The 26,226-nt window shown below is 41.8% G+C and overlaps 1 protein-coding gene across 4 annotated transcripts in view; it reads left to right on the top strand.

Moving 5' to 3' along the window:
• The window catches only part of LOC100649594, a 185,681-nt gene that overhangs the window by 126,471 nt on the left and 32,984 nt on the right, over positions 1 to 26,226 (top strand). For 2 of the 4 annotated variants that reach the window (XM_048411440.1, XM_048411442.1), the window contains one exon: positions 25,657 to 25,704. The exons of the other annotated variants lie outside the window; for them this stretch is intronic. In XM_048411440.1, coding sequence (XP_048267397.1) covers positions 25,657 to 25,704 — 48 coding nt within the window. The remainder of the gene's footprint in view (positions 1 to 25,656; positions 25,705 to 26,226) is intronic. 4 annotated transcript variants of the gene reach the window in all.

Below are 26,226 nucleotides of genomic sequence, written 5' to 3'. Positions count from 1 at the left end.
TTCATTTCACATCATTCGACTTCGCAAGAAACATTTTATGTTTCTATGATACTCTTCAAGTCCCCCAAACTATAACATTTCCATTTACGATTCGCGACCCAGTGAACTAAAATTCTATAAACCATCGAACCATCCACGAGCAACCACAAGAACCTCCGATTTCCCTTCATTTCATCGCGTTCGCCATCAACAACACCCCAATACTCAAGAAACCCTTACACGTCGCCCATATGTGGACCGACCCGTGAAAAGGTTCCGCGACGTCCAGCATCAACCTGTCGTAAAAAGAAGAAAGAGTCACTGTTGTCGTCTTCATCGGACCAGTTCTATGGCTCGATGTGGCCAGTGTGGTCTCTTTTCCTTCCTCTTGCCAGCGGACTTCTCATTATACCCGGAGGAACAGAAGTGGGTCGTGGCACGGGCGCGGTAGCCAGTCACGGCGAAGGTGAAGCTAGGTGGGGTACACACGATCCCATTCCTTCTACGAGGGTAATGATAATTAATCCAGCAGGGACCGCTCCTTTCAACCGGACCTCGGCTGGTCAACGTCGGAGGCGCCTGAGGTCAGCCTGGAGAGCAAGCGCGCTCCTCTTTCTTCCTGTTCCTCGTACACACCGGCCCTCCTTCTTCGGTTTCTTCTTTTTCTTCCCATTAACCAATTAATAACGTCACCTACTATGGCGTTACCGTTCCGGTTCTCCTCCCTGTGTTGACCCTGGCGAACGGTACCTGCGCTCGGTTGTTGAGGCTCTGGGTTCGAAGAACCCAGAACAGAGAGCGTCGCTCGCTCGAGATAGACGATTATAATCCTGCGGGGACAGAGTCACCCGGGAATGCAATTTCGCGAAGGTCCAAGATCTGATCTTTGGTGGTTCTTCAACGAGGAAGATTGGTATTTTTTTTTAAATTACTGTACCGCCGTTTCACTTCGTTTCATTCGTTTGTGGTTAGGACTTCAGCGGTACTTCCCTCGGTTTTGCATTTTCTCTTAACCCGATAGATTTTGACGAAGTTTCTCGAGTCGCTTGGCTCTTGACCTGTTACTTTCCTTAGTTTTCATTTGGTCTCGTTGGATATCCTTTCTCGGATTTGTAGTAGCTTTATTAGATCGAATGGTTCAAAGAGTAGCCAACACGAGTGTATGGCGAAGATCTTGCTGATTAGTTGAGCGGTTGAATACAATCGAGATAACCTTCTTTAGCTATCGCGAAGATATATTACCTTTTGCCCCGACTATTTTAGTTATTAAAATTATGAATTATCGATATTCATAGTAGTACACGTTCCACAGGAAACAGTAAAAAATTTGATTAGATAAAAATCTCGAGAACAAGGAGCCTAAATCTTGCGATTAGATCGGAATATTCTCGATCTTTAAATCGTATGGAAGAAAGGGAAAAAAGCAGAGAGGGAGATCGTGACTCTTTCACCTTTTTCGCCGTCTGTTTTCCGCTCGTAACGCGGAGACTTCGATTCGTAATGCTTGCATAAGTGCGGCCGTACCACTTGAACCATGAAGAAATAACGCGGCCCGATAAACTTGCAACGATAAAACGTACACAGATAGCGAGGCCAGGTCCGGGCAATTATAAAGCCACAAGCGAACTTTTCTTTTTTCCTTTCGGGAACGCAGAGCGGAAACAATGGATCTTTTCAGTCGACCAACACTGACGCAACCACTTTTATTCGCTTGGTCTCACCTTTTGAACCGCTAACGTCGTGAACGTGAGCGAGCCACAATGTTGCAATTAATCGAAATTCCACGAGATTTCGTACTTTAATCCATTTTTCCCCCTTTCTTTTTCTCTTATTCGATGAAATTTTTAATAAATCTCCGTCTTGTTAATTTTTCGCCCGAGAGAGGTAGTTTTGCGCCTGTTTATTAGTCGACTCGTGGTCGATTGCTTTTATAGGGGGAATTTTAACAAGATTATTACATTCGTTTCGTGCTCCTTTAGTGGCTTTATCTTTCGTCATCTAAATGCACGGTTGCATAAATGCAACGCTACGGCTCGGGCGACAAACGACGCCTGCACGATCAATTTAACGGCTGATTCTGATGAACGTGGTAGATGAAGTCGTTAGACAGCGAGTTCCGAGCCAGATAGGGGAATGGGTATTTCAATCGGATTATTATTGGGTGAAATTTGATTGGATGTTCGTGTTAGGTTGTACAATATCGTGATTGCTTCTTTTTCGTGCGAGTTTAATTTGATACTCTTCGATAGTACGTGTTGATATTTATCGTTAGGATTGGTAGAAGTTTTTTAGCGTTTCAGAAATTGCTGTACCTTTCCTGTGTATTACACAATCGTGCTAGCAGCCCCGACCAAAAGAAAATTCACCGACGTTACTCGAACAGACGTACGGTATCATTTTCATTTTATAGTGTTCAACTTCTTCGACTTTCAACATATAATATGTAACAATTTCATTCTAAAAAGAACATCTACAGCAACACAAAGTCGTAAGAAATAACACGCATTCCTGGCGTAGTTCCCATTAATTTCCAATTAGCCCCAACGAAGCAGCCCCTGTTCCCTAAGACCTCGCGAATTATTACGTTAACATCATCGTCTGAAACGAACTGAAAGAAAAAAAAAAAAAACGAAAACTCAGAACATAAATCACAAAGCGTCGCGATTAAGAAACCAACCCGAGCTTTCCCAACAGCCGGGCGCGCGAGTGAAACGTAAAACAAGAGGAGCAGCTAATCGACGCGCACAATAAATCTCATTCATTACCTCCTCTGTACTTCAGAGATCTTCGCAGACGTATTTATATATGTACACATACAGGGTGGCTCGTAGAAGTTCCACTAAGGAATTTTAGAATAGGATTTCGTAATTTATATAATTTATACTTTATACTTTCTTCGTTTCTACTTTTTTCTAAGATATGGATTCTTCGTATTTGCGTTTGAACGAATTGCGACAAACGTTTAAAAGTTTCACAGTTTATCACGTCATGGTAGAGCTCAGTACCGAGTTATAGTAAGCGTTCGAATTGCATTCTATCTTGTAAACATAGCTACGTACGATGAAACAAATTTGCATTGTTATTGCGTATCAGATTTCTCATTGTACGAATGCATTCTGATTCACTTAATGACAAAGTGAGACTATGCATAGCTGATTATTTGTGACCACTTGGCAACTTAACCTTCTGTTGTTCTGGTACGATAGCGAGCGCAAAATTTGCTTTGTCTCGAAAGAAGACTGCTTGATAAATCGCATTACACGTTTCCCATTCCATTTTAATTCGCCATTTCTGTTTCCTTTGCATGACTCGTAATAATAAAAAATCTGTAACTGACATCGTAGCTGCGTTTATACTATGAAATATAACATCAGTATTCCCATAAATTGAAACGAAGAAATTCTGATTCATAAAAATCATGCATATTTAAATATAATACAGTTTCAAGGCAATTCATAATGCTCAATTTCTGACAAAAATGTTCCTTATACCTTAAAAAAAAGTTGTTCAATTTTATGTTACGCGAGACACCCTGTATACAGGCATATACATTGTCAGACACACATGCAGAAGCTGAGAAAGAAATAACGCGAGTGCAAGGGGTTAACAAATGGCCGGCTCGTCGCGCAATCGCGCCACCCCACCGTATTCTGTCGCAATCGCGCGATCACGCGAGCGAGCGAGCTTCGCGCGCGACAAGCGAGCGACGGTCGCATGAACAACGCGATGATCGCCAGTCTGGTAGTACAGAAGTGTCATAAGCGAGCGGAGAAGCGAATAGACGCGAGGAGCTCTCCACCTCCGAGTGTGCCGAAGATTTATTGGCCTCAAGAGCTGCACACTTTCCCTGGCAGACGTAACCGGACCGACCTGCGAGAGATGCTCTCCGTTTCATCTTGCCCGCTCCTAGCTGTCTGTATCTCTTTTGTATCTACTCGTATCTATTGTACGACCACCGTAGGCGAGACGAAGCAGCGTGTGTGTTGTATAGCTGTCCGGAATATTTTAAATTAGAGAAACTTTGGCAGGATGGAGTAACATAGACAGATACGAGTTTGTGGAATTTATAATTTTTTAAATTTGTACATTTTTCATGAAACGTCCGAGGACCAAAGTGATACGCTGCTGTTAAAAAATTTAAGCACCATTTATTTGACGAGAAGCAGAATTGGATTTTGTGATGAAAAATTACGAATGAATGTTGAAACTTTAATGTATTTCGTATTCATATGTACAATAATATATGGTGCTTCGGTAATTGTGATACAACTTACAAGAGAGCAATTCTATGAGAAAAGACTATTCGAATGTATAGAACAAAATCTTTTTTGGATTTCAATTTGAGAAATTTTCAATAAAATTTTGATAATCTTTTATGATTCACGATTGAATAACAGCGAACGGTCGGCAAATCAAATGGAAAATGTAGAGCCAGATTTTAGCATGCGAATCCCTGTGAAATCGAATTTGAAACTTTGCCAGGTGCAAAACTGGTAAACTGGACTAATCCTCAACCGTACACGTTCAAACGGATCGCAGTGCACTGTCTTACCGCAGATACTGTCGAAGATGTCGTTTCGATCCCATTAGTACGAACACGACGAGAATACGATCGTGACGAGGCAGCGGGTTCGATTTCTGTGGACGTATCGCAAGAACCAGAACGAATCGCGTCGACGACGGCGTGATTTAGAAACGCGTGGCAAGCGCCAGGCCCCCGACCATGTCGAAATCGTAACACATGTTGCGCCGCGAACGAAAACTCATGGGTATAAGAGGGGTAAAAGAAGAATGATCCAGGCCGCCCAGGAACGTGTGCGCTTTGCCTGGATGCATACATAGGCCAGCCTTGTATCTCGTCTCGTAGCTCGCGATCGTGGGCTCGTGATCATGCTGTCTCTCGTTACCTGTTAATGCGTCATTTCTCGTGCACACGCGAGCCGAGCCGAGTGGAGCGAGGGAGCGCGCTAGGATAATTTAGAAAGCGAGGATGATGCATTGCTATCGGAGATTTTTCAATTAGCCGCAGCGATTTTATGGGAAATTTATACCGTCCTCGCTGTTCCTCGTCGCCGTGAACGGTATTAATACTGCATAAACGTGTCTCCCTAGTCGGCTTCGACGCGGATTTTATAGGTTTCCCTGATTAACGGCGTGGCGCGATGCGTTTGTCTTTCGAAATTGCCAGGATTACGGATCGTGATGGAGGACCGTGTCGTTAGTGCTAAGATGGGGCAAATAACGTTTGAAATATGTGCGTTAATTGCTGAGATAGAATTCGGGGAATGTCGACGACGATTTTCAATAAGGACGTGGCAGGAGATATCGTTTAGAAATATTTTAAATCGTTAATTCGTAAATTGGGGCCATTTGCGAAGTCAAGTAATATCTCTCGGATATAAATACTTGAATATAAATTTAGAAGTTCGAATTTCATTGGGTTGTTGTTCGTCGTGGAAATGGGAATGACGAGAAGATTTGCTGTCGGGGAATAAATGAAAAATATTTGCGAAGCATAGCTGAGATTTTTCTTTTTATTATACGGTTGATTTTTATTATGCTTTATTACACTTCAGAAGTGAGAAATGAATAATGTCTGACGTTTCGAGGCTCGGTTCACTGACAGCCTAATGCCACTGAATCTTCTCAAATGTCGTGTCGTGAGATCATACGAGAGAAACAACTCTCAAGTTATTCTTTAGCATATTTCATAGTGCATACTTTGCTCTACACATTGTTGAGAGCTACAACTATATACCGATATTAATTAAATTCTCACAGTTCTGGAACACAGACCGACTCTTTAAGATGGATACCAATACGATTAAAACATCCCTGGCTCGTTAAATTCTTTTCCTCTCTAATTACGATCAACGCGATCACAATGCCGATCAACCCCTCCCAACGATCCCATCATAATCCACATAGCACAATGCATTAACTTTCACCCATAATTCACCCTTGACTCCTTCGTCTTCCTCCGTTGTTCTATCCCCACGGGTTAGCCATAGATAGAGGATCCCTTCTAGGCTCGAACCTATGCTAGAGATAATATCAGTTTTCTTCCTGGTATAAGAGGCAGGAAGGAAGAATTCGTCTGGTTCTCAGGCGCGGTTAAAATGTGCAAAACGATCCTAGACGTTGCTTCCGGGCACGAAACACCGAGCCAAAGCATCGATTCACCGTTCTCCCCCGTTTCTTGGATCATCATCGGCGTTATCTTCGCCGCGTCGACGCGCCATTTCCAAAAATAAATCACGCAACCATCGATCGTTAGACCCTGGTCTTCCTCTCTGTCTTCCGACGAATACTAGAGGCGATCGAAACGTCGGGACCCGCAAGAACGGGCCAACGTAGCTCCAAGGGATTTATGCAGGCAGCGTGTGCTACGTCGGATGGCTGGTAGTTACCCAACCCACATCGAATACTTAGGAATACTCGCGAGAATCGAAAACTCGTTTAGAATACCTGCGGCTCGGTAAGGTGCTCCGGTCCTGCGGAAGCTTTTAAATCAAGCGGGGGCGGTTTTGCGATGGACAGACGACTCGAAGAGGTAGTCCACAGAATGGCAGTTATTGTTTGGATTCTGCTTCTCTCTGCTCTACCAAAGGTAGCTGGATTTTACGAAAAACGAGCACGCGTTCAGATACTTCGGTTTTAGATAATTTTACCACTAGTCGCACGAAAGGTTTGAAGGGGTTGATTTTTCTGTAAAAATTCTTCTCTATTTATTTTCTGGAGATTTATTAATTCTGTTATCTTAGAGTGGTTTCTATCGTCATTTTGCTAAGTAAATGACTTTCGCTTTCGAAATTCACTGTGTGCTTTCACGAACCAACAACTCGGATCTTACTTACTAACCAACGGAAGAATTTCGTTAACTGCCACATTGAACGAAAATTAGCGTTTTAAAAGGGTAAATTTATGTAGCTCACTTTCTGGAATAAACGCCGATTATTCCCCAGCGTTTGGTATCTCGGTGATCGCGTTCGTTTGCCTGCTGCGATCTCCAATCCATTCAGTAGCTTGTAAATTTGTTGGAAACTATCAATTAGATACATCCCACCATCGGCCCACGCTCCGGATCACAATATGTAATCAGAATATTACACCTCCGTACGTAGGACTAAATTATCCACTATCCGGCTAGATAAATGCGGGCGCAACAGCCTGATAAATCTTCCGCAACAGATTCCACCGTAGAACGCGATACAACCACTCCTACGCGAGTTTCATTGAATTTATGATAATGTTGCGTTTAATAGATCAAAGATCCTATCGCGTGCGCGAGAAGTGGAAAAGATGCGGATTAACTTTTACGTTGGTTCTCTCGGCATATCTTCTCTATTCATAATCTCGCTATCCTCCTTATCTACGCTGCAAAAGTTTTTCAATCTTTCTCAAATTATCCATTGGATATCCGAGTCTATGATTAAATCAGAGCGATATGATTTCTGTGTTTTTCGAGTCGTAAGATTTCTGTTGCTCGAGAACATCAACTTCCCCTTTGGAGAAATCTTGCACGATTTTGAACGAACCTGTACGATAAGCGCATGTCGGACAGAACGTTCGGTCGGATGCTGCCGGCGGGGACAATTACGCAGATGTGTGGCTGGCAGAGCGGGACGCGTGAGCGTGTCGTGCAGCTTCAGGATCCTCTGTTAGTCTCGTGCGCGTGCACACCTCCAACGCACCTACACGCATACGTACACGTACAAAACTGTATGCATAGAGGTCGTCTGTCCGGAATTAGCATACTCTGTACTCATACACAAATCTGTATGCTTGGTGAACGGAAACACGGTGCCCCATCGCCCATCCCCCTCGCCCCTCTACGTGTGCAGCACACGTGTGCGTTTCTGTAAGAAAGAAGAGGAGGCGGTGTGGCGAACGACGTGGAAAGGAATAAAGAAGAAGAAGAAGAAGAAGAGAAAGAGGGAAAAGTGATTACAGAGTGCGAGCCCCTGGTTGCCCCCGGCGCGTGCGTCCACCTCTCGACCATCCTCCTGTAAAATCCTCCCAGTTTCACCTTTCCTGGAACACCGCCCCGGGCCGTTTGGAGAGATCTCTCGGAGTCTTGGAGCGTTAGGACGAGAACCCGCGACCAACGGCAATAGAAGGACGGTAAATCGGTGTACCAGGTGGCTTCAAGGATTCACGATCCTTGAAAAAGGTGCTTATTACCCGGGGAAAGGTGGATTTCAAGAACCGATTTGATGGGTATGCCCGTTCCTTTGGCTCGATTGTGCGTAATCGTTGATCAGATTCGGATGGTCGCGGCCTCTCGCGGTTACGTTCATCGCTATGGTCGGAGTTTCAATCGTTTTCAAAGGATTTTTCAGGAGATACGCAGTGTTTTACATACGAATGGCGTTCGTGTATTTGAACGTGAGCGAATCTCGGGATATGGGTTGAATAAATTGACGCGGGAATTCGGTAATTGAAGGAACACGAATTTTATTTAGCTCGTCTGCAAGATGGCGAAATGGAGTTTCATTGAGTTTATTTGTAAGATTCCGAGATGGTTGCATAGATAATCGTTTTAAACATTCCAAAAAGGGAGTTCTTCGGTTTACTTGTAAGATTCTATAGAAGTGCTACGATTCCATGATTTTAAAGGGAGCGCATAGATTTAATTTAGAAAGAAAATTTTAAAAGGAATTCCATCGTTAAAATTATGCTTATTGTACTAAAAAATTCCGTTTACTCGAGTCGTAAAATTCAGAGGAGACCACTTAAATCCTGTTTAATCCTTTTAACAAATCCATTTTACGTTAAAGCCTGCAGAAGCTCATTCAACAAACGTTACGATCCATCCCTAACACGGCAGCCATTAACTGGTATTGCATTACTTGTCTTCTCGTCTACAGAGAAGAAGACGCACGGTAGCTACCGTGCAACGTATCCACCTTCGACTGTTTACATAACGCGAAAAACTTAATCAAGCCAGATCGAAGCGGTAAAAAGCGTGTAGCCGAGCTGATCACCGCGTAATCGACGATGCGCGCGTGAAGCGGATGGAATGTTGAATGCGCAAGAAAGATATTGAACGATGCTCGTGGATGGAAAGTCGGTAGATCGACCACCCTCTTGTCGCTCGTTTCGTAGCCAACCTATATCCTCATCCAGGTCTAATAAAAACAATGATTGATCTTAATGGGTAATGAGGAGCCCGTTGCTGTGCATCAGCTGCGAGAAAATGATCCGCGATTAACGTCAGGATCTGTTACGCTTCGAGATCCGTGCGACTCTCGTTCATTCGTTCCGTGGATTACGGTTCGTTGGCAGATCCTGGTGTCTTAGTCGATGCGTTTGTAGAAGGAAAAAAGTGAGATCGATGTTGTTGGACAATTCCTTGCGTAAGTTTCTTCTTATTGGCAATCATTTTTTCGCGTTTCGTCAGCAATACTGATGGCTTCATCGAGACGTTTATGGTTGGTACTTTGTTGCTGTTGATTGATGCAGATTGATAAAGATTTCGAGATCCCCTAGTGTTTTTCAAATATAAAACGTTTTCAGGATATTTGGAGGAAAGAATATTAGAACAGACCAGATGAATTTTGGCGAGTTTATTGAATTTATTTGTCGAACATTCAAATTTTTCAAGTACTTATAAAAATATAATTTCTATTGACGAAACAATGCAAAGAATCTATCGTACTATTTGCAATATCTTCGTAGATTTCGAGGTGAAAAATTATCCATCGATAGCAACGTTGCGTAACAGCAATCAGTCGGAGCGAGTTGTTCGAAATCGATCAATTCGAGACATCGTTCGTTCGAACGATGTACTCGCCGCGACGATAATCCAATTTTCATCCCGTAGCTCGCGGAATTCCGCGTTACGTCAATGTTTCGCTACCCCGCGCCATTAACCCTAGTAGGAGTGAACGCGGACGCGGTTGAAATTGCGCTTTTAGTTTAATTGCGGTGAAAGTTCAGTTGGTACACGATCGTTCGTACGTGTGTACGTGGACGCACATAGAAACGCAGGATAATCGCGTTTACTCGGCACAGAGAAGACTACGTGCCTCTGCTTCTGCGCCAATCCACGCGTAGTTCTTCTTTTTAATTGCGATCGTTCCAATTCCAAGACGCGTTTTCACCGTTCGTCCCGCAAGTTCGCAGAATCCGACGTTCCGATGAAAGCAATCGAGACATTCCGCGGCGGAACGTCGGTATCGGTAATTTGAAGAGGCAGTGAGAGGCTTTCTGAGAATTCTCTCAACGCTGATTTCAACCCTTTGTATCGTGGCGTTTCGTTACATCCGTGACGCAACAGTGTACTATGCACGTTGATCCTGATTCTTCTTATCGCGTTTCGATCGTATATATTCTACATAACAGTGTGTTTTAAAGATCCTGCCCACACATTATAAAAAAATTAGATACGCTAAGATTATCTCTAATCTACGAAATAATTGGCTGTCGTTAAAAGGGAACGCGGATAACATTTTCATCGATACGAAAAATGAAAAACTACGAATTCAAGTACATGATTATAGGAAATTGAAACTCTGGAACGCATCTCGTGACACGTCAACAGCTTGCCCGTCATTCTGGTCGCGATTTACGCACGGATGCGCTCGCAGCCGTGAATCGTGTACAGCATGTCGGCCTAGCCACGCATTACCATTACCTTGATCCACATCTACATTGTCATTAGAGGTAGGCCGCGCGACGCCACTTTTCAAACTCGAAACACACGATCCTTCCTCGCTCGTCCACCTGCAATGCAACGTTCTGCCGTTCGAGCAAGGCCATGAAAAACTCGTACAAGGAAAGGGAAGACAAAGAGAGATAAAGAGAGAGAGAAAAGAAGGGTTCAACGGAAGAGGGATGAAAGCTGAAGAAGGACGTGAATCTGTCCTCGAGGAATACCGGAGTCTCTACTTTTGCCGACGTTTCGTCGATCACAGTGATTATGTCGTCGATACGGTGCGCCGCGTACGCAAATTTTTGCGCTCTCTTGCTCGCTTTGCACGCTACTCTATTTTTCCATGGCACAGGGAAGCCTTTTATTAGAGGACGACGGACAGGGTTTCCTCTCTGTCGATACAGATTGCTCCCTTGCTGCCAGATTCTTTTCTTTTCGTTCTTTCTCTGTCTATGCTGCTTTCGTGTAGGGTAAATCGTCGGATAATTCAACTTGGAAGCCTGTTTCAAGACCCCTATTACGATATATTTAAAGATCTCTCAGCTGAGAACCCTAAACGATTTATTCTTTATCGATTTGGTAAATTTCAGAAACCTGTTGAATTTTTCGAATTTTTTGGAATATTTTGGAATAATTTTAGAACATGAAATTTTATCGAAGAATATGAATCATCGAGGAATCTATCTTCGCTTTCTATCTATAAAATAATTATCATCCTCTTCGGAGTAAATCTTCAATGCTACATATTTAATTATGCTTCTTTGCGAACTTCATCCACCATCACAATTATCTAACACAATCTGCAAGACTATATTTAACGCTATCAGAACATCGAACCAGCGTATCGATAGTTGTACACGGCTCGGACATCAGCATTTGCATCCAGATGAAAGGTGTACACGAGGCAGGGAGAAATAAGACATAAATGAGGGCGGAAAAAGGAGGGGGAAGCAGGATGTGCCTCTACCCCCGAGGAATACGAGCACGAGTCTTCGACCTCTAGCTCTTACTTCGATCACTGTGATTACGACTTCGATGACCGATCCACACAGACACGCGTGTCACGTTTGCGGCGTTCTTAATTTCACGCACTGTCGCACTTTGAGCGCCGATCATCGAGAGAAACGAACATCTGGAAAAATCAGCGTACAGCGAATCCTCTCTCCTCATAATTCTCGAGTTTATTCCATACAAATATCGAAGCTCATTTTATTGTACGTCGATGCTACCAAGCGTGTATCTTAAAGAAAGTTGCTGCAATTTTATTGAATATCAAAGAACTAGTTTCTATCTCGTAGAATATAAAATTGATCGTGGATATATTTATGCAAATTCAGGTCTTTATGTATACAACTAAAGAACGTTAATAGAGATTTATTTTACTCGCTAGACATTATAATATTTTACTTCAAACATTTTCTTCGTTAATTATAACTTTATACCTTATCATATAAATTCTGTGTACATCTACCACGTAAACGTACAAAGTAAAATGTCACGAATTCCGTGTTTTTTAAGTTGCCCGTGTCAAAAATCTGTCCGGGAAAAGGGTATTTTCATCCTTATAGGTTCGTGACGTCATTTTTCTCAGTAATCGATCGAGTCATATTGATTTAGGCGTTTTTATGTAAATGCATAAACATTCACAGTCCATTCGTACTCGTAATCGTAAAGTTCCGCGGGAGATTGTCAGTTGTCGCGTCATCGATGATCGTAGTCCAATTGGAATTGAGCAATTATCGAATGATAATTAGAGCCGGTCTTTGTACCTTCGCAAGTTGGCGCGACGGTGGCGGCCAGTGAAGAACGAGCCAGGTCCGGAGACAATAGGGTCCTGAAGAAACAATGGCCGTCTCGTAGCCGGTGCACGGTTCAGCGCTATAAACAATACCGGAGAGAGGCCCGGCTGATAGGGTCAGAAGGTCAGCCCCTGTGGGAGCTCATGACTCTCTTTACTCCTCTTCATCCACTGTCCAGACCCACCTCCGCCTCCGCCATGGCAGGTTCTTCCTGAACGAGGTCACGAAATTAATTTTTCCTCTCTAGAGCGAAACGACCGCGTCTACGGTGCTTCACCGACTCGCTTCTACGCTTTGCCCTGGCCTTTGGCTACTACGTATCAGCCTGGTCTGCAATTATGTTGCACGTTGCACTTGCAGTTACGAACACGCGGATGTGTGCCGTGTGTGATGCCAAGGTTAATGGTAGTAGGAGGAAGTTTCTGGCTCGTTGTGGTCCTTTTGAAGAAAATCTACGGGCTTGTCTTTCGATGTGTACGGGCGCAGAGAGCGTGAAGGTTCAAGGAAGGATTCTTTATTCTGGTAAATGGCAAGCAAGTTGCATTCTACTAGCGAGCAAGTAAGATTTTTTATTTAATTCTACATCTGCGAAAAAGGAGGGAAATATCAATTCAATTTCACAAAGACGTGACAGACAACTATATCCTTCCAAAGTTGTGACGAAGATCTTTACCTACAATTAATCGAATAACGTTTATCTCGCATAACCGTACATTATTAAAGAAGAAAAAAAGGTCGATCGCACAACGATGCGATAAAGAACCGTCTCCACTCGGCTCGCAATGACCCATCACGACTGACTGACTATTCATAAAAACGTTTCACCCGACGTGGCATCGTAAACGCATTAATCATCGCGTATACACGTGTATCAGTTATCCCTGGCACGGTGCGCCAGTCGCGAACAGTTATACACTAAATTACAGCAAGGAGGAGCGCGGAACGTCGGTGGAACGATAATCCGACCTGTTCACAGCGTTCCCCGATAACGCAACATCAGATTACCATCTCCCTCGGTGAATTTCTCTTTCAGCTGGCCCATGAAACCTCCTGCGAAATTGTTATGCATATACCGAAGTACCGGGATAGGTAGCCTATAGGTTCCGCTCTCTCGTTTCTTTTCCACTCGCACGTCTAACCCCTTTCTCTTTCTCTTTCTCTTTTCCCTTTAATCCACGGGAAGCCTTTAACGAGATTTACTCGAAGGCAGGAGCGCGTAAACGCATTCCTTCTGGCGCAGGCGGTCCGAGCCGCAAAAATCTTGCCAGAGAGATCCCTTCGCGAGATAGGATATCCGCGATGTCGGTTTCGTCGGCACGCTTTTAAGGTCGAAACCCATGGAAACGGCAAACAAATGCACTCAGCCGCGGTAGTTGTGCTCGCTCGACCCTCGGTCCTCCTTTTTTCTTCTCTTGCTCTTTCTCCTTTTCTGCTATTTCTTTCCTCTTTCGCCGGTAGTCGGTAGTTGCCGATAGCCGTTATGTGTTTCATTTTAATCCTTTAATGACGAATTACACGTAGAAGAACTTTGTGGCGAGGAGAGAGAGAGAGAGATATCGATTCGCTGAAGATTGACTGATTAAAAAGAGCAGATAACGGAGCCGCGAATACGGTCAATTTGTATTCGATTGTGATTTACGAGGCGGTCTTCGCGGTCGCCGAAATTTACGGGCGTTAATTTGAAATTATAATCAGCCGCTTCGTTTGATCACAGGTTGCATAATTTTCTTTAATTAGGATACATGGCGACGTGGCAAAGTATACCAAACTACTTATGGTAATATGAGACTCGACGTTGTTATAGTTTATGTTGTATCGGAAATTAGGTATTCTTCTTCGTTTTAGTTACGTGCGTTCGATATAGAAATAGAAGAGCGGTTGTACGGAATAATTGAGAGTTTCTTTATGACAAAAGAATGTTAATTCCTAGAGATACTTTTAGCTAGTATATTAACTTTTTTGCTCGTGAATTATTTTCATATTTATTCCAGTTTTGTCTTGTTCAAGATAATTGCAAGACCAGTTTCACTTCTACATAATTATATTGTTTCGTTGGATGTAGAATACTTTAGAAGTTTTCCTAACGTAAAATTATATATTTAGCGTGCAACCTTTAAACTACTGTTGGAAACTAATACGTTTTAACGATTTAATTTGTTTCTGGAAAAAAGAAGCTCTACCATTTGCTGAAAACCAACATTCGGTCCAACCCATCGATTAATTCTCACGAAAGAATTCCTCGGCCGATTTCAAAAATCGATCTCCGTGTTAGTACCCACTTTCAATAAACGGGTCAGGAGAGGAAGTTTCCATTTGGCACGATTTGGAACACGCGTTCATGTATCTTCTTACTATATTGCACAGGCTGGCAGCGTCGTGTGCGCACGTACACGCTCGGCCTGAACCTCGAAGGCCTCTCGCGAAAAGGTCACGCTAGGGTCAGGTAATGACAGGCCGAACTCTGCAATCACAGAAGCGCGCACGCCACGTGGCTTTGGTATACGCCCCGGCCGACCTCTCCTCCGACTTATGCTCGGCCGTTTCTTCGGGATCGATGGAAATGTAGACCTGCACGAGTTTGCACACAACCCTTCGACCACCTATCTCTCACTGAAATAACTCTTTTTTAATTATTGCTTACCCTGCAACGATAGAAAGCTTGCATTTATCAGAGATTCCAATAAAAGAACGTCCATTATTATCTATTTAAGACTTTCGTTCTTAGAATCTGTTAGAAACAAGAAACAATTCTCGCATCTTCGTTTCTTATCATAGCGATCAACTACCCCTGCATAAATAAAATTTCTTTTCAAATTTCAACCTATAGAACATCTTCCAAGCCGTCAACTTCCAAAGAAGCATTTTAAATTCTTCGGCTTCACCATCAATTCCCGACCGATTCCATAAACCTCATCCTTCACACGCTTAGCCACACATCCATAGTACAGGTTATGACATACTGCATAATCTTCGTAGAAAATTAATAACCCGCCACTATGGAGATAAGAATCGGTTCGATCGCATGAAAATCGTGCTTCGATATCCAATCGAGTTGGAGCATAGGATGGAGCTTGGAAGCGGCGACGCGGACGTAGTATGATCCGCAAAATGTCTGGGACACACGTTACCGGAGCCGAAGGTCAGTACCTCCACTGATCGTCATGGGATTAAATGACTGTCTGGTGGGATCGAGCCAAGCCAGAGGCTCGAGCCGCGGCGATAAGAAGGGAAGGCAGCGCTCTTGGTCGCGCCGAGTCATTCTCGTGTAATTATACGTACCGCGAGGCCAATAGGGGGTCTCTGTATCGACAATTAGGGCATTTCGGCTTCCCATTTAACGGCCCCTCGATTTATTCGGCTACACCCGCGGTCGTTCTTCATTATCTTTTTACGATCGTCTGTCGCTCCGCTCGGTTCTCTTCTTGCGTGGTACTCGTGGCGCCCGGGAGGCGTCCAGGTTTCATTAGACCGTGTACCACTCGAGACTTCGTCGATTATTTATCACAGTCACGGTTCATTTTCTTGGAAATGTTTGTCACGGAGAACAAACGTATTTTAAGTCTGTGATTTTAATAGGTTTTAACTGGATTTCCGTAGGCAGAAGGCGTTTCCAATTTGTACGATAGGTTCTTGTACAGAGTTTTTGTTTGGCGAGATCTCGATGAGAATTTTGTTCTACTTAGAGTATTTTAGAATTTAGAAAGTTTTAAGGTTGATCCCAGATACCGTCAAAGGTTTCGTCGATATTGATTTTAAAAATCTACATTTAAATCGTGGCCATTTAAAAATCTATATTTTTCTAACGATTACTCGATTGAGGTTTTATTAGCGACAGGTTTATACATATTCAGAAGGAGCGTTGATCGAAATCTGGAAAATATTTCCGACGAGATAGTTGAAGTCTATTACACGTATTTGCGAGTCTAATCTTCGTAGACATAAGTTTGCAATTTATCTTTCATTTAACTGGAAATTTTTTATAATTTTTTATTATACAGCAAGGGTCTAACGTATCCAAGTGAAGTCCACGTTTGATATGCACACGAGAATTATGACAGATATTACAGAAGTTGCCTTACAGGTTTCTTCAATCATATCAACCAGCGTGAAACTAAGGCGCTAATTGCGTATTTAAAATCGAAGTTTGTTAAACAACTTATTAATTTCGCAAGCTACGACACGTAATAGACCTCAACCTGAACCTTAATCAGAACTTCAACGAAGGAGATCGTCGAAATATTTTATACGCTCTGATCATTTTATCTATTCATTTTGCCAATAATTACGTACACAAGAACTGTTCGCAGACGTCGACGTTATCAAATCACGTATGCGTAATTCATAGAGGTCAGTAATTGCTCGTTACCAAAATTTAATCCTAGCACGAACGAACGTTTCCAATGCTGACAACAATAGAACGTGCCATGCACGATCACGGTATAATTAACCAATCGGAGTTTCTATAAACGAGAAGCAGAGAACGGCGCTCGTCCCCGAAACGGACAGACAATTGTATAATTCATAATCATTGTCTAGATGGTAGAATCAGATAAAACCGTCACGAAAGCGCATTCCTCGCGAGATATATTCGCAGGACGACGAGCTACACCTCGGCTAATTTGCCTGGACGAGGAACGTGCAATTTGTAGTCGGCCCCAACGACCGATTTAGTTTCGTTCTAACGACAATAATTGCGTATGCGTGTTATGGATCGTTTCGCTGGGGGCTCACTGTCCGGTATTAATTTTACACCATTGGCGAAGGGCTGTTAGGATTTCGAACGACTTTGGCGAGACAATTGTGAACGTTTGGAATGCCTGCAATGTTCCAAGATTTGTGGCCATTGTGGAATTTATGATATGAAGGTTGATAGAAATATATATATTTTATTTTTTTTTAGGAGAGTGGGGAAATTTAAATAACATTGGAATTTTCCTAGAATTTATTTCGAGATTTGGGAGTACTTACGGGGTAGACTTCGGCTGTTTATGTAAATTTATGGTCATTTCTATGGACATAGTTAAAGAAATTCTTGCTTTAAACTTTTCATTAATATTAAAAATTCATGAAAATTTAGTAGTTAACATGTTAAAAGATTGGAATTTTCATCCGTTAAAGTTAATTAGAACTTATTAATTTAAATTAATTTTGATAAGAGATTTTGCAATCAGTTTGGGAAGGAAATAAACAAATTATTTAGTAAAGAAGACGCTTTAAGGGTGCTGGAATGTTGCTCAATCCAACATTGTAGAATCTCTTTCGGCGTTCCTGGCAATTATCACGATCCATTGTAATTATATGTACTCGTTCGATATCAATGGGTACCAATCGCGAATGCATTATTCATAACGTTGAAATAACAGAGTGAGTCGACTCTTTTCCACGGGGGGAGAGCTTCCCTCTAACAGGATTCGAATTTTTCTCTTTGCCACGATTAGTTGGCTCCTTCGTCTTTATTTGTGAACGTCAACAGCGTTCTAATGCTCGTTCAGTTGCATCTATCTAGAAACTTATGACCGTAATTACTGCCAGGTAATGGTTATTGACTATCGATATTAAAAATGTTATCGGGAGAAGATAAATATAGACCAATTTCGATAACAAGATTATAAAATTACAATTTATGATAATGTACACATAATGGTGTATTAAAAGGAAAGATATATCTATCTTTTAAAAGCTCGTAGAAATTAATAATAATCGATATATCAAATTATATGACGATATAATAAAATAATATGCTTAGATTAATAATTATTTTAAATTAGCAACAACATTAAAATATATTCTTCTCGATTCTTAAATTCGCCTGGCTTTCGGTCGATCGAGCAGAAACCGCGGTAGAAAACGCAGGATTCCGTTCTAACGGAGAATTCCCAGACTATATTACACAGTTTTTGCCGCATTGGTTTACGTAATAGCGCGGAGAAAGCGCCAGAAGCTGCATAAATCGCGACGATCACGAGCATCGATCGTGAACTTCGGGGAAAATCGAATTAATCCGAATTTACGATTTTTACTGGAATTCCTCATCCTCTAGAACCTATTTCAAACTATGTTGGATCCTTCAACTCGTGCCGGAATAATTTCGAAACTAAAACAGCACATTGTTATTTCTTTTGCACTTAACGCGCGAAATTAAACCAATGAAAGTATAATAAGCTTCTCGATTTCTTAGAAAGATCTTGTCACGGCACGGTGCATCGTTCGACGTTAGCGTGATTGTTTGAAAAGTGACGAGGAGTGTATGGTGATTAGACGTTCCCATGGTGGCGTCCGTTGCGTGGAACGAATCGCGTTCTCCTCTGTTTCGATTTCTCATGCGGCAGAAGTTACATGAAACGATGATATCGTCGCGGGATCGAGTGTTCCGAGAGTAGCTTCTGAAGTTCTCGATGAGAATGGAACTTGTTGTCGACAGGAACGACGATAGAATCGGCGAGACTCGTATGCTAGATCGTGGTAATTCGACTCGCGAACGTTTTCAGGGAAACGGTACGTTGCTAGGAAGTAGCTTGTCGATTCTACTAAAAAGACAAGATCGAGCGCATTGTAGATTTTTATCCGATATATCCTGTACATCTTCTTCGAAACTTTTAACTTGCCAAACAAATATTAAAATTGCTGTTAACCAACGTCACTGATATTCGTCGAAGATACTTAAGAAACTTAGTTTTACTCGAATAATCCTACGATTAAATAAAAATATTATCAAACGCGAGCAATATTCGGACATCCTCACCGTAGAGAAACAACTTCGGTAAATAGAAAAAGCAACCGAGACGCGTTCACTATCAAATCGAAAAGTCTATCAGATTTTTACTTCTTCGAGAAAAAAGTCAATCTTCCCTGTGTATACTCTGGTTCTTATGCAAACGCGAGAAATATCCTGTTATGGAACAGCAAAATCGAGGGCAAGAGGACGGTCGCAATCGAGAGACGGTCGATTTAAAGCGTGACCAGGAATCTATCGCGCGGACACGGTTTGATGGACAGGCGAGATGGACAGAAATCGAGTAAGAAGCTTACTCGAGATTCTGCTCTAGGCGTTCGTTGCTCGAGAAACAGAAGAGACACGCCTGGTGTGCGAGGACGCGGAACGACGTTACAGGTTCACCGTGGAATCTTTGGATTCTGTCACTTGACATCTTTCCCTTTGGGTATAACCCACCTACTAGATCGCTCCTTTGTCCTAGCATATACTTATTACGTTAACCTAGTGGACAGATGCGTATCAGCTAGTCATCGATCCTTGGTAATCGCTTTGCTCCACTTTGTCCCTCGTTTCGTCATCATCGATAATTACCATAGATCCCTTTACTTGGATACAGTTGCTTCAAGTACAGTTACTTTGCCTCTTTATTCTTTGGGTAGAGTGGATGCTTCCGCGGGTTTAGAAAACTCGAGGTAATTGCGACAGTATCGTATCAATTAAGTAGATGATCATTCAGACGCGTTTTTTAACGAACCTCGTGTTCGGTCGTGTCCGCTTTTCCCTCGGTGGCCTGTTTTTTGCTAATTGAAATTACGCGAATTAAAGGAATTGGAAAATTAACGGTAGTTTGCGGGTAATTTGTTACAAATTGGGTTATTATCGTTAGTCTCTTTAACCTGTTTGCTGATTTTGATTGGTAAATGCGAGTGAGAGGAACACAGTGATCGAAATTTAATATAGCGTTTCGCTGATTCAGCGGTAGCCGCAGTTACTATTTTTATAAGCATAACCGCGCAACTATAGAACCTTGGTCTTTCATTTCTTATTTTATTCAATCACGCTTGGCCCCGCCGAATCAGACGATATTAATATCCTTGTTTTCGTGTTATATCCACGTCCGCAAAAAGACTGGAAAATCGTGGCTGGAGGCCGTGGAACGCGTTCCAGGTGGACGTGGGTCAGATATTCGTGGCAGCTTATCAATATTCATAACGTATGCTCAGCTCGCGTTATACATATCAATCAGCCGTGGCCGATTCGAAAATGAGCCCGGCCAGATCGCCAAGCCGTGTACTCGCGCTTAACGTTGTGATTTAACGTTGACCAAATTCGCTCCTGGAAATTGCTCGTCGACGATTTTAGATAATTCCCATGCAAGGCATTCCCTCGCGCAGGGAGAGATGACTCCATCAGCTTGTAGCAATCTTTTTCGATCGGCCAGCTCTCCTTATTCCTCGACAACGTACGATCGTTTCTTTTTCGACGAAATGCCAGACTACCGATTTTTTTTCTTCCTACGAATGAGTCGTACTTTTTTCGAAGATGATAGGTTTTTAAGCTCTTCTTTAGATATTTTTTTGTGCTTGATACTACATGTTTACATGGCTTTTTTTTTAAAGGCACAGCAGGTGTATCGAGATAAGATTTAATTAATCGCGTATATTACGTATTCAAGAAGCTGTTATATGTAAAGACGGGCTTGAATACGTAGATAATTTCTAGAGAGAGAAGATGTAGATAGTTTCTGGGAAGAGTCCAATAAACTAATATCAAAATATCTGTTTTCTGGTTCAATTTAAATGTTACGTTTACAAGCATACTCGCTGGGATGTGTAACGACAGTAGCAAGAAATTAAGTGAGAAAACGATGGAATTAAACGTAGTGCTGTCCCGATCGTCTATCGAAGAAATAAAATAGCTTGAAGAATTTCTGTCACCTGCTGCTGGGAAGTAAAACTTGAAACACGATTTTAAACGATGTAGCTTGTCCGCACGATTGGGATTACGCTATTTAAATTTCTGCTATAATTACCTTTGTGCCATATAAATCTCTTCTTCTTTGACTTTACAATTCAGAAGCCTATTAAAATTGAAGAGCACTAAATAAAGAAATATAACTGTCTTTCGAGCAGCCCGAAAACTTCTCACAAACTTGACGAAGTTCAACCGCGACCAAATTGCGCCCAACACATCAACTTCAATCCTACGAAGTTGCAACACCAGGATTTAACATGAGTGGCCCAGGAAAACGGACACCGTGTACATTCTCTCTCTCTCTCTCTCTCTCTCTTTTCGGTAGAGGCATTCCTGCACGTCACCGTGTCCGCCCAGTGGCTCCGCCGAATCGCGGGGGACTCCTTATATAATTAACCATTAAATTATAAGTTTGGCTATCGAACCGCCGGCGAAGCTCAGCGCCGGACTAGAAGTAATTACTCGGCCCTGGAGGGGCCCCGGAACGGCAGCGACCTTAGCCGAGATCGTCGTAGAAAAAGAAGAAGGGACGCGAGAAGAAAGAGAGGAAAAAGAACACGTTACAAGCAGAGGTTGAAGAAGAGTGGATAAGTAAGAAAAAGGAAGGATCGTATCGTACGGCGAAGGAGGAAGAGAGAAAGGTGAAAGGGACGAAGGGAAATAAAAAAGAAGGAGAAAAGAAGAAAAGGAAGAAAGGAAAGAAGAGAAAGAAAAGGGAATAAGAGGGGTCGCGACGGCTACCTTACTTCGAGCACGGAATTGCCAGTGCCGCTTCCATCGGCGTAATGATCAGAGGCGGGACTTTTGCCTTTTTAATCGGCATTAATCGCGCCAGGGGCTCTATCCCGAAGGCAATGCTGTATCGTCGTTATGTTCCATGCCGCAACGACCCGACGAGAGCGATCTGCATTAATGCGGATGCCCACCTTTCCGTCCGTGTCCGCGGCTGGATTCTTTCACCGGGATGAAATATCGAGCCAACCCCGGCCTCCGTACCAAAGTTATGAGGATTGCTTATTGGAATGCGCGCGCGCGCCGCAGCCGATGAACCGGACGGTAGCTGCAGGTGCAGGAAGTGAAAACCCGCTCTGCATCTACAAAATGCTTCGATTTGCGAATTGGAGTTGAGTTATGGACTGAGTAATATACTTTTTCTTTCTTCCTCCTCTTCTTCTTTTTGCGTGAAAGGAATGTGGATTTCTGTGATTCGGAGGAAGAGGGTAATTAAGGAACGGGATAGATTTTTTAATTTTATTATTGGAGAATAGCATCGATTAATTTAGATTTGAAATTTAGAGGATTTAGTTATTCCACGTTCTGTGTCTTAAACGTTACTTCACTGTTCTATGTAAAAATCATTGTCCTAGGATTACGACGCGAACATTGTAACGATCAAAATTCTTTCTATTGTTCGAGCCACTTGGAAACTTTATTTTACCAGCCGCTTTCAACTATCTGTCTGTATTTTCATACTTTCGTAAGAAGTAACGTGTTCGCTACCGTCGTGACATCTGCGCGATGGCCCTAATTCATCGTGACAGCCGGGCATCATACACATGTGACAGCCATGGTTTTCAATTTTCTGATCATTTAAATAATTGAAATCTGCTTTGAACATATTGTCAGTTTAACACATTTCGTACGTACGTAGAGTGAAATCGTGCAGCATATTGTGATTTACTACTATAATAAACTGTATCTACACAATAAACCTGAAGCGGTCGGTTCTCCACACGCCACATGGTAGCGAGTATGTTAATATATTTCTGTCAAATCAACTTTCCAACACAAAAGACTATATCTTACATAGGGCAAGTCAGGATCAAACGCAACAAGTTAGATATTTCAAAATATATTGCAGCTATTGTTACAAATATTGGTTATTGAACCGTTTGTTTTGAAAATGGCAGCCATTTCTCGAAGAAATTGAGAAAACGAGAAATTTCCATATACTTTTATAAGCAATACTTTTATAAACAATTTATAATCGAAATCTTAAAATATTCGTTTGTCACAATGCAATTGAAATCTCTCTAATAGATGAAATTGCATAATCGTTTATTTTGCAAGTGGTGTTGTTGGTTCATTTCCTGTAATCTGTACGCTGTCCAACTAGACAAGGCACCAACAATCAGAATCAAATGATAGCAAATGTAATCCCAACCTTACCCTATCTTACGTAATATCGCATATACGGATGTGAACGAGTCGTTTAAATGCGAATCAGTAATATACTCGTAAATTATTATTACGTTTATTAAATTATTATTATTACGATTAAATTAAAATGCTATAATTAAATGCAATTACTTCTACATTTAAGGTATTATTAAATTAATAATAGCTTTGCCTTTATATTGGGTCGTAAGTGCAAGCCTGAGATTGAGGAAAGTATTACATATAGTCGTTATCTTGCTTTCTTTTCTCAATGCATAACCTCTCATCAATATTAGAATCTGACAGTGACACAGATACGTTTACCGCAGTCTAACACAATAATACTACAATAATTTCAATTTATTTACTTTCAGTCCATTTATTTTTAACAAATCGATAGATACTTATAAAGAAAAATGGATTAAGGCAGAAAAATCATCGATCTCGCGATCAACACAGCGCCAAGTACACGAGACGATGGATCTACATGATCGGCGACAGGATTTTTTCGAATGGTTTCAGATCGGTCTTGCAGCGGTTCGGTCGGGCGGTTCTCATCGCGTCTCGATGATCAGGAGGACGTGGCGCATTTCGAGGCGTCCTTAAAGGTGGCCACACACGTCGCGATCTCGGTACTCGTTGTCTTCTCTTTCACGTGGACGGTGCCGCAGTGGCCATCAGGGGTTAAACCAAAGGCTGAGCTTTGTCACCATTGCCGATCTTCGACCGTGTCTCCCGTACTTACAGCCATCTAAACCAACGGCTAATCCCAATTTAATGTCGCGCTTCACCCTCCCTTTTCCTCGCCATCTCATCGTGTCACGTTTTTCTCTTTCTACCAAGCGATCGCTGCGCCTCCGTGTACCTCGTTTATCTCTCGAGCCAGCTCGTGAAGAGAGCTCTTCTCCTAATGGTTCTCGAAATATCGTTACATCGGTTTAGAATGTTCCTCGGCTGCAGAGAAGAGCAGAGTGGAGGATGTTGTTCAGCGAGGAAATTAATTGGGAACTCGATGAGACTTTGAATTTTGTGTTTGAACGTGGGACATATGGAGGTTTGATTGAGATTTTATCGCTAGATTAATGCTGGTACAGGTACATGTCCTGTTTCAAAACCTTAGGTCAGTTATATTTATTTGAGAAATTTATAATGGATAGTATTTAATAATCGTTAACAGATAATGACTAGTTCATATAAAGAGATATTCCTTCTCGTAAATTATTTGTACAACTAAGAATCCTAATAAGTTGATTTCTTTCGGAACACACGGTGAAGTATGATTTAATTCGTAATGTGAAGTATTTCAAGACTCTACGTCCAAGTGTGTAACGAATGCCCCTCTTCTTCTTTAACTGTCTTGCGAAAAGAAGTAAATCGGGACAAAAAGAACTCGTAGCACGACCTCAGATCTTTTATCTTGTCAGTGAGCCATCGATTCTTTCAAAGAATTTCTCAGAATCGTGTCAGGGAATGAATTGATCGATCTACTCTTTTGTGTGATTCTAATTAAAAATTGCAACGTAGGTCGCGCATTCTTTTACACCTACCAGTCCTTGTTACGTAGGATTCATTATAATCTGATCTACATTCTACATGAATATATTTCACGCGAATAAAAAGCAAATTAATTAATACGGTAAAAAATGGTCGCAAAGTGAAAAACATGGAAATACAAAGATCAAAGTGATATAAATCGAAAAGAAGAAGTTCTTATTCTGTTGAAACGAATTTCGTTCAGACGTAGGAATTTAATTCTTCGCAGGAATTCCTTCGGGAAATCGTTCGATAATTAGGTCAAATTGCGAGCACTCGGAAATTTCTTAGATTCGTAACAACAGGATACATTCTGCGTGCCACGGGAAGAACGTCGTTCCACGGAATTTCCCAACATGATGGACATTCTTCCTGCCACTGGCATTCTTCATGAAACTGTTAAATTTGAATCGAAGAAACCGTGTTAGAAAATTCCCTGCGTTTATATCGCATCGATAGTCGAAGAATCTGAATGTTTTTTCCTGCTGTTTGAATTACGTGAAAAGAATTCGTCCTAGAATTCGTAATTTGTCAGCTCGATTTGCACCATCTGCGATCTTTTGTGATTATTGCGAATTTCTAGCATACCTGTATCCAGCGGCAGATGTTAAACTGATTCGTGAAAAATAATAATTGAAAGTTATAGAATTTAACTTCATAAGAATTCAAATAAGTATTATTCGTCTAAAGAGTGTAGAAAAATGACGTCGAAGCGTCGCAAAATAAATTTTCTTCAATCGAAGAAAGCTATAATATTTCCAACGTATGAATCTTTCACAATTTTCTGTAATACGAGATTTCTACAATTTTAATTAACCAAAATTTCTCTTTCTCTGTTGCAGGTAAGAAAATTATCCACGCCATACCGCAATGCCTTCTCTGGTCCCAAGGTATGAATTAAAAGTTAATTTCTGGCCACCTACAAAGACTCGTAACGTTCAAAAGATGAATCCGTTCTAATAAATTACGATGAAAGCAGCGCGTATATTTAGTATACAAACGTGGGAGGATAGCACATGCATGTTTGACACTGACAAAAATAAATTCAGTGAAAGCTAGACGTCTAATGGTCGCGATGATAGAGGGTGTTAGCAAATCGTGAAATTAACTCTTCTTGTAGCGTTAATGACGGCTGATGTCGACTAATGTTGAATAGCGATCTTATCAAGAATAACGTAATTATCATGTTGCTCGAGGACCTCCGTTTAATGACGAAGCACCTTCGTTTTACACTCTCGTAATTTACTGACAATTTTCATTTGTTATTTCGTCGGTTCGAATGCTGTGTAGATCTCGTTTAGAGTTTTCTTAGTTAACGCTGTGTTACGTCACGCGCATGCTTTTATAGCTCTCAAAAGATTATGAAAAGTCAGATAATAATTCACTATGAGATAAAAGAAATAATAATCTTT

Source organism: Bombus terrestris, chromosome 13 (genome assembly GCF_910591885.1).
Source record: "Bombus terrestris chromosome 13, iyBomTerr1.2, whole genome shotgun sequence".
NCBI classification, from domain to species: Eukaryota; Metazoa; Arthropoda; class Insecta; order Hymenoptera; family Apidae; genus Bombus; species Bombus terrestris.
The sequence above is the reverse complement of the archived record's forward strand: the minus strand, read 5'-3'. Positions and strand labels throughout refer to the sequence as shown.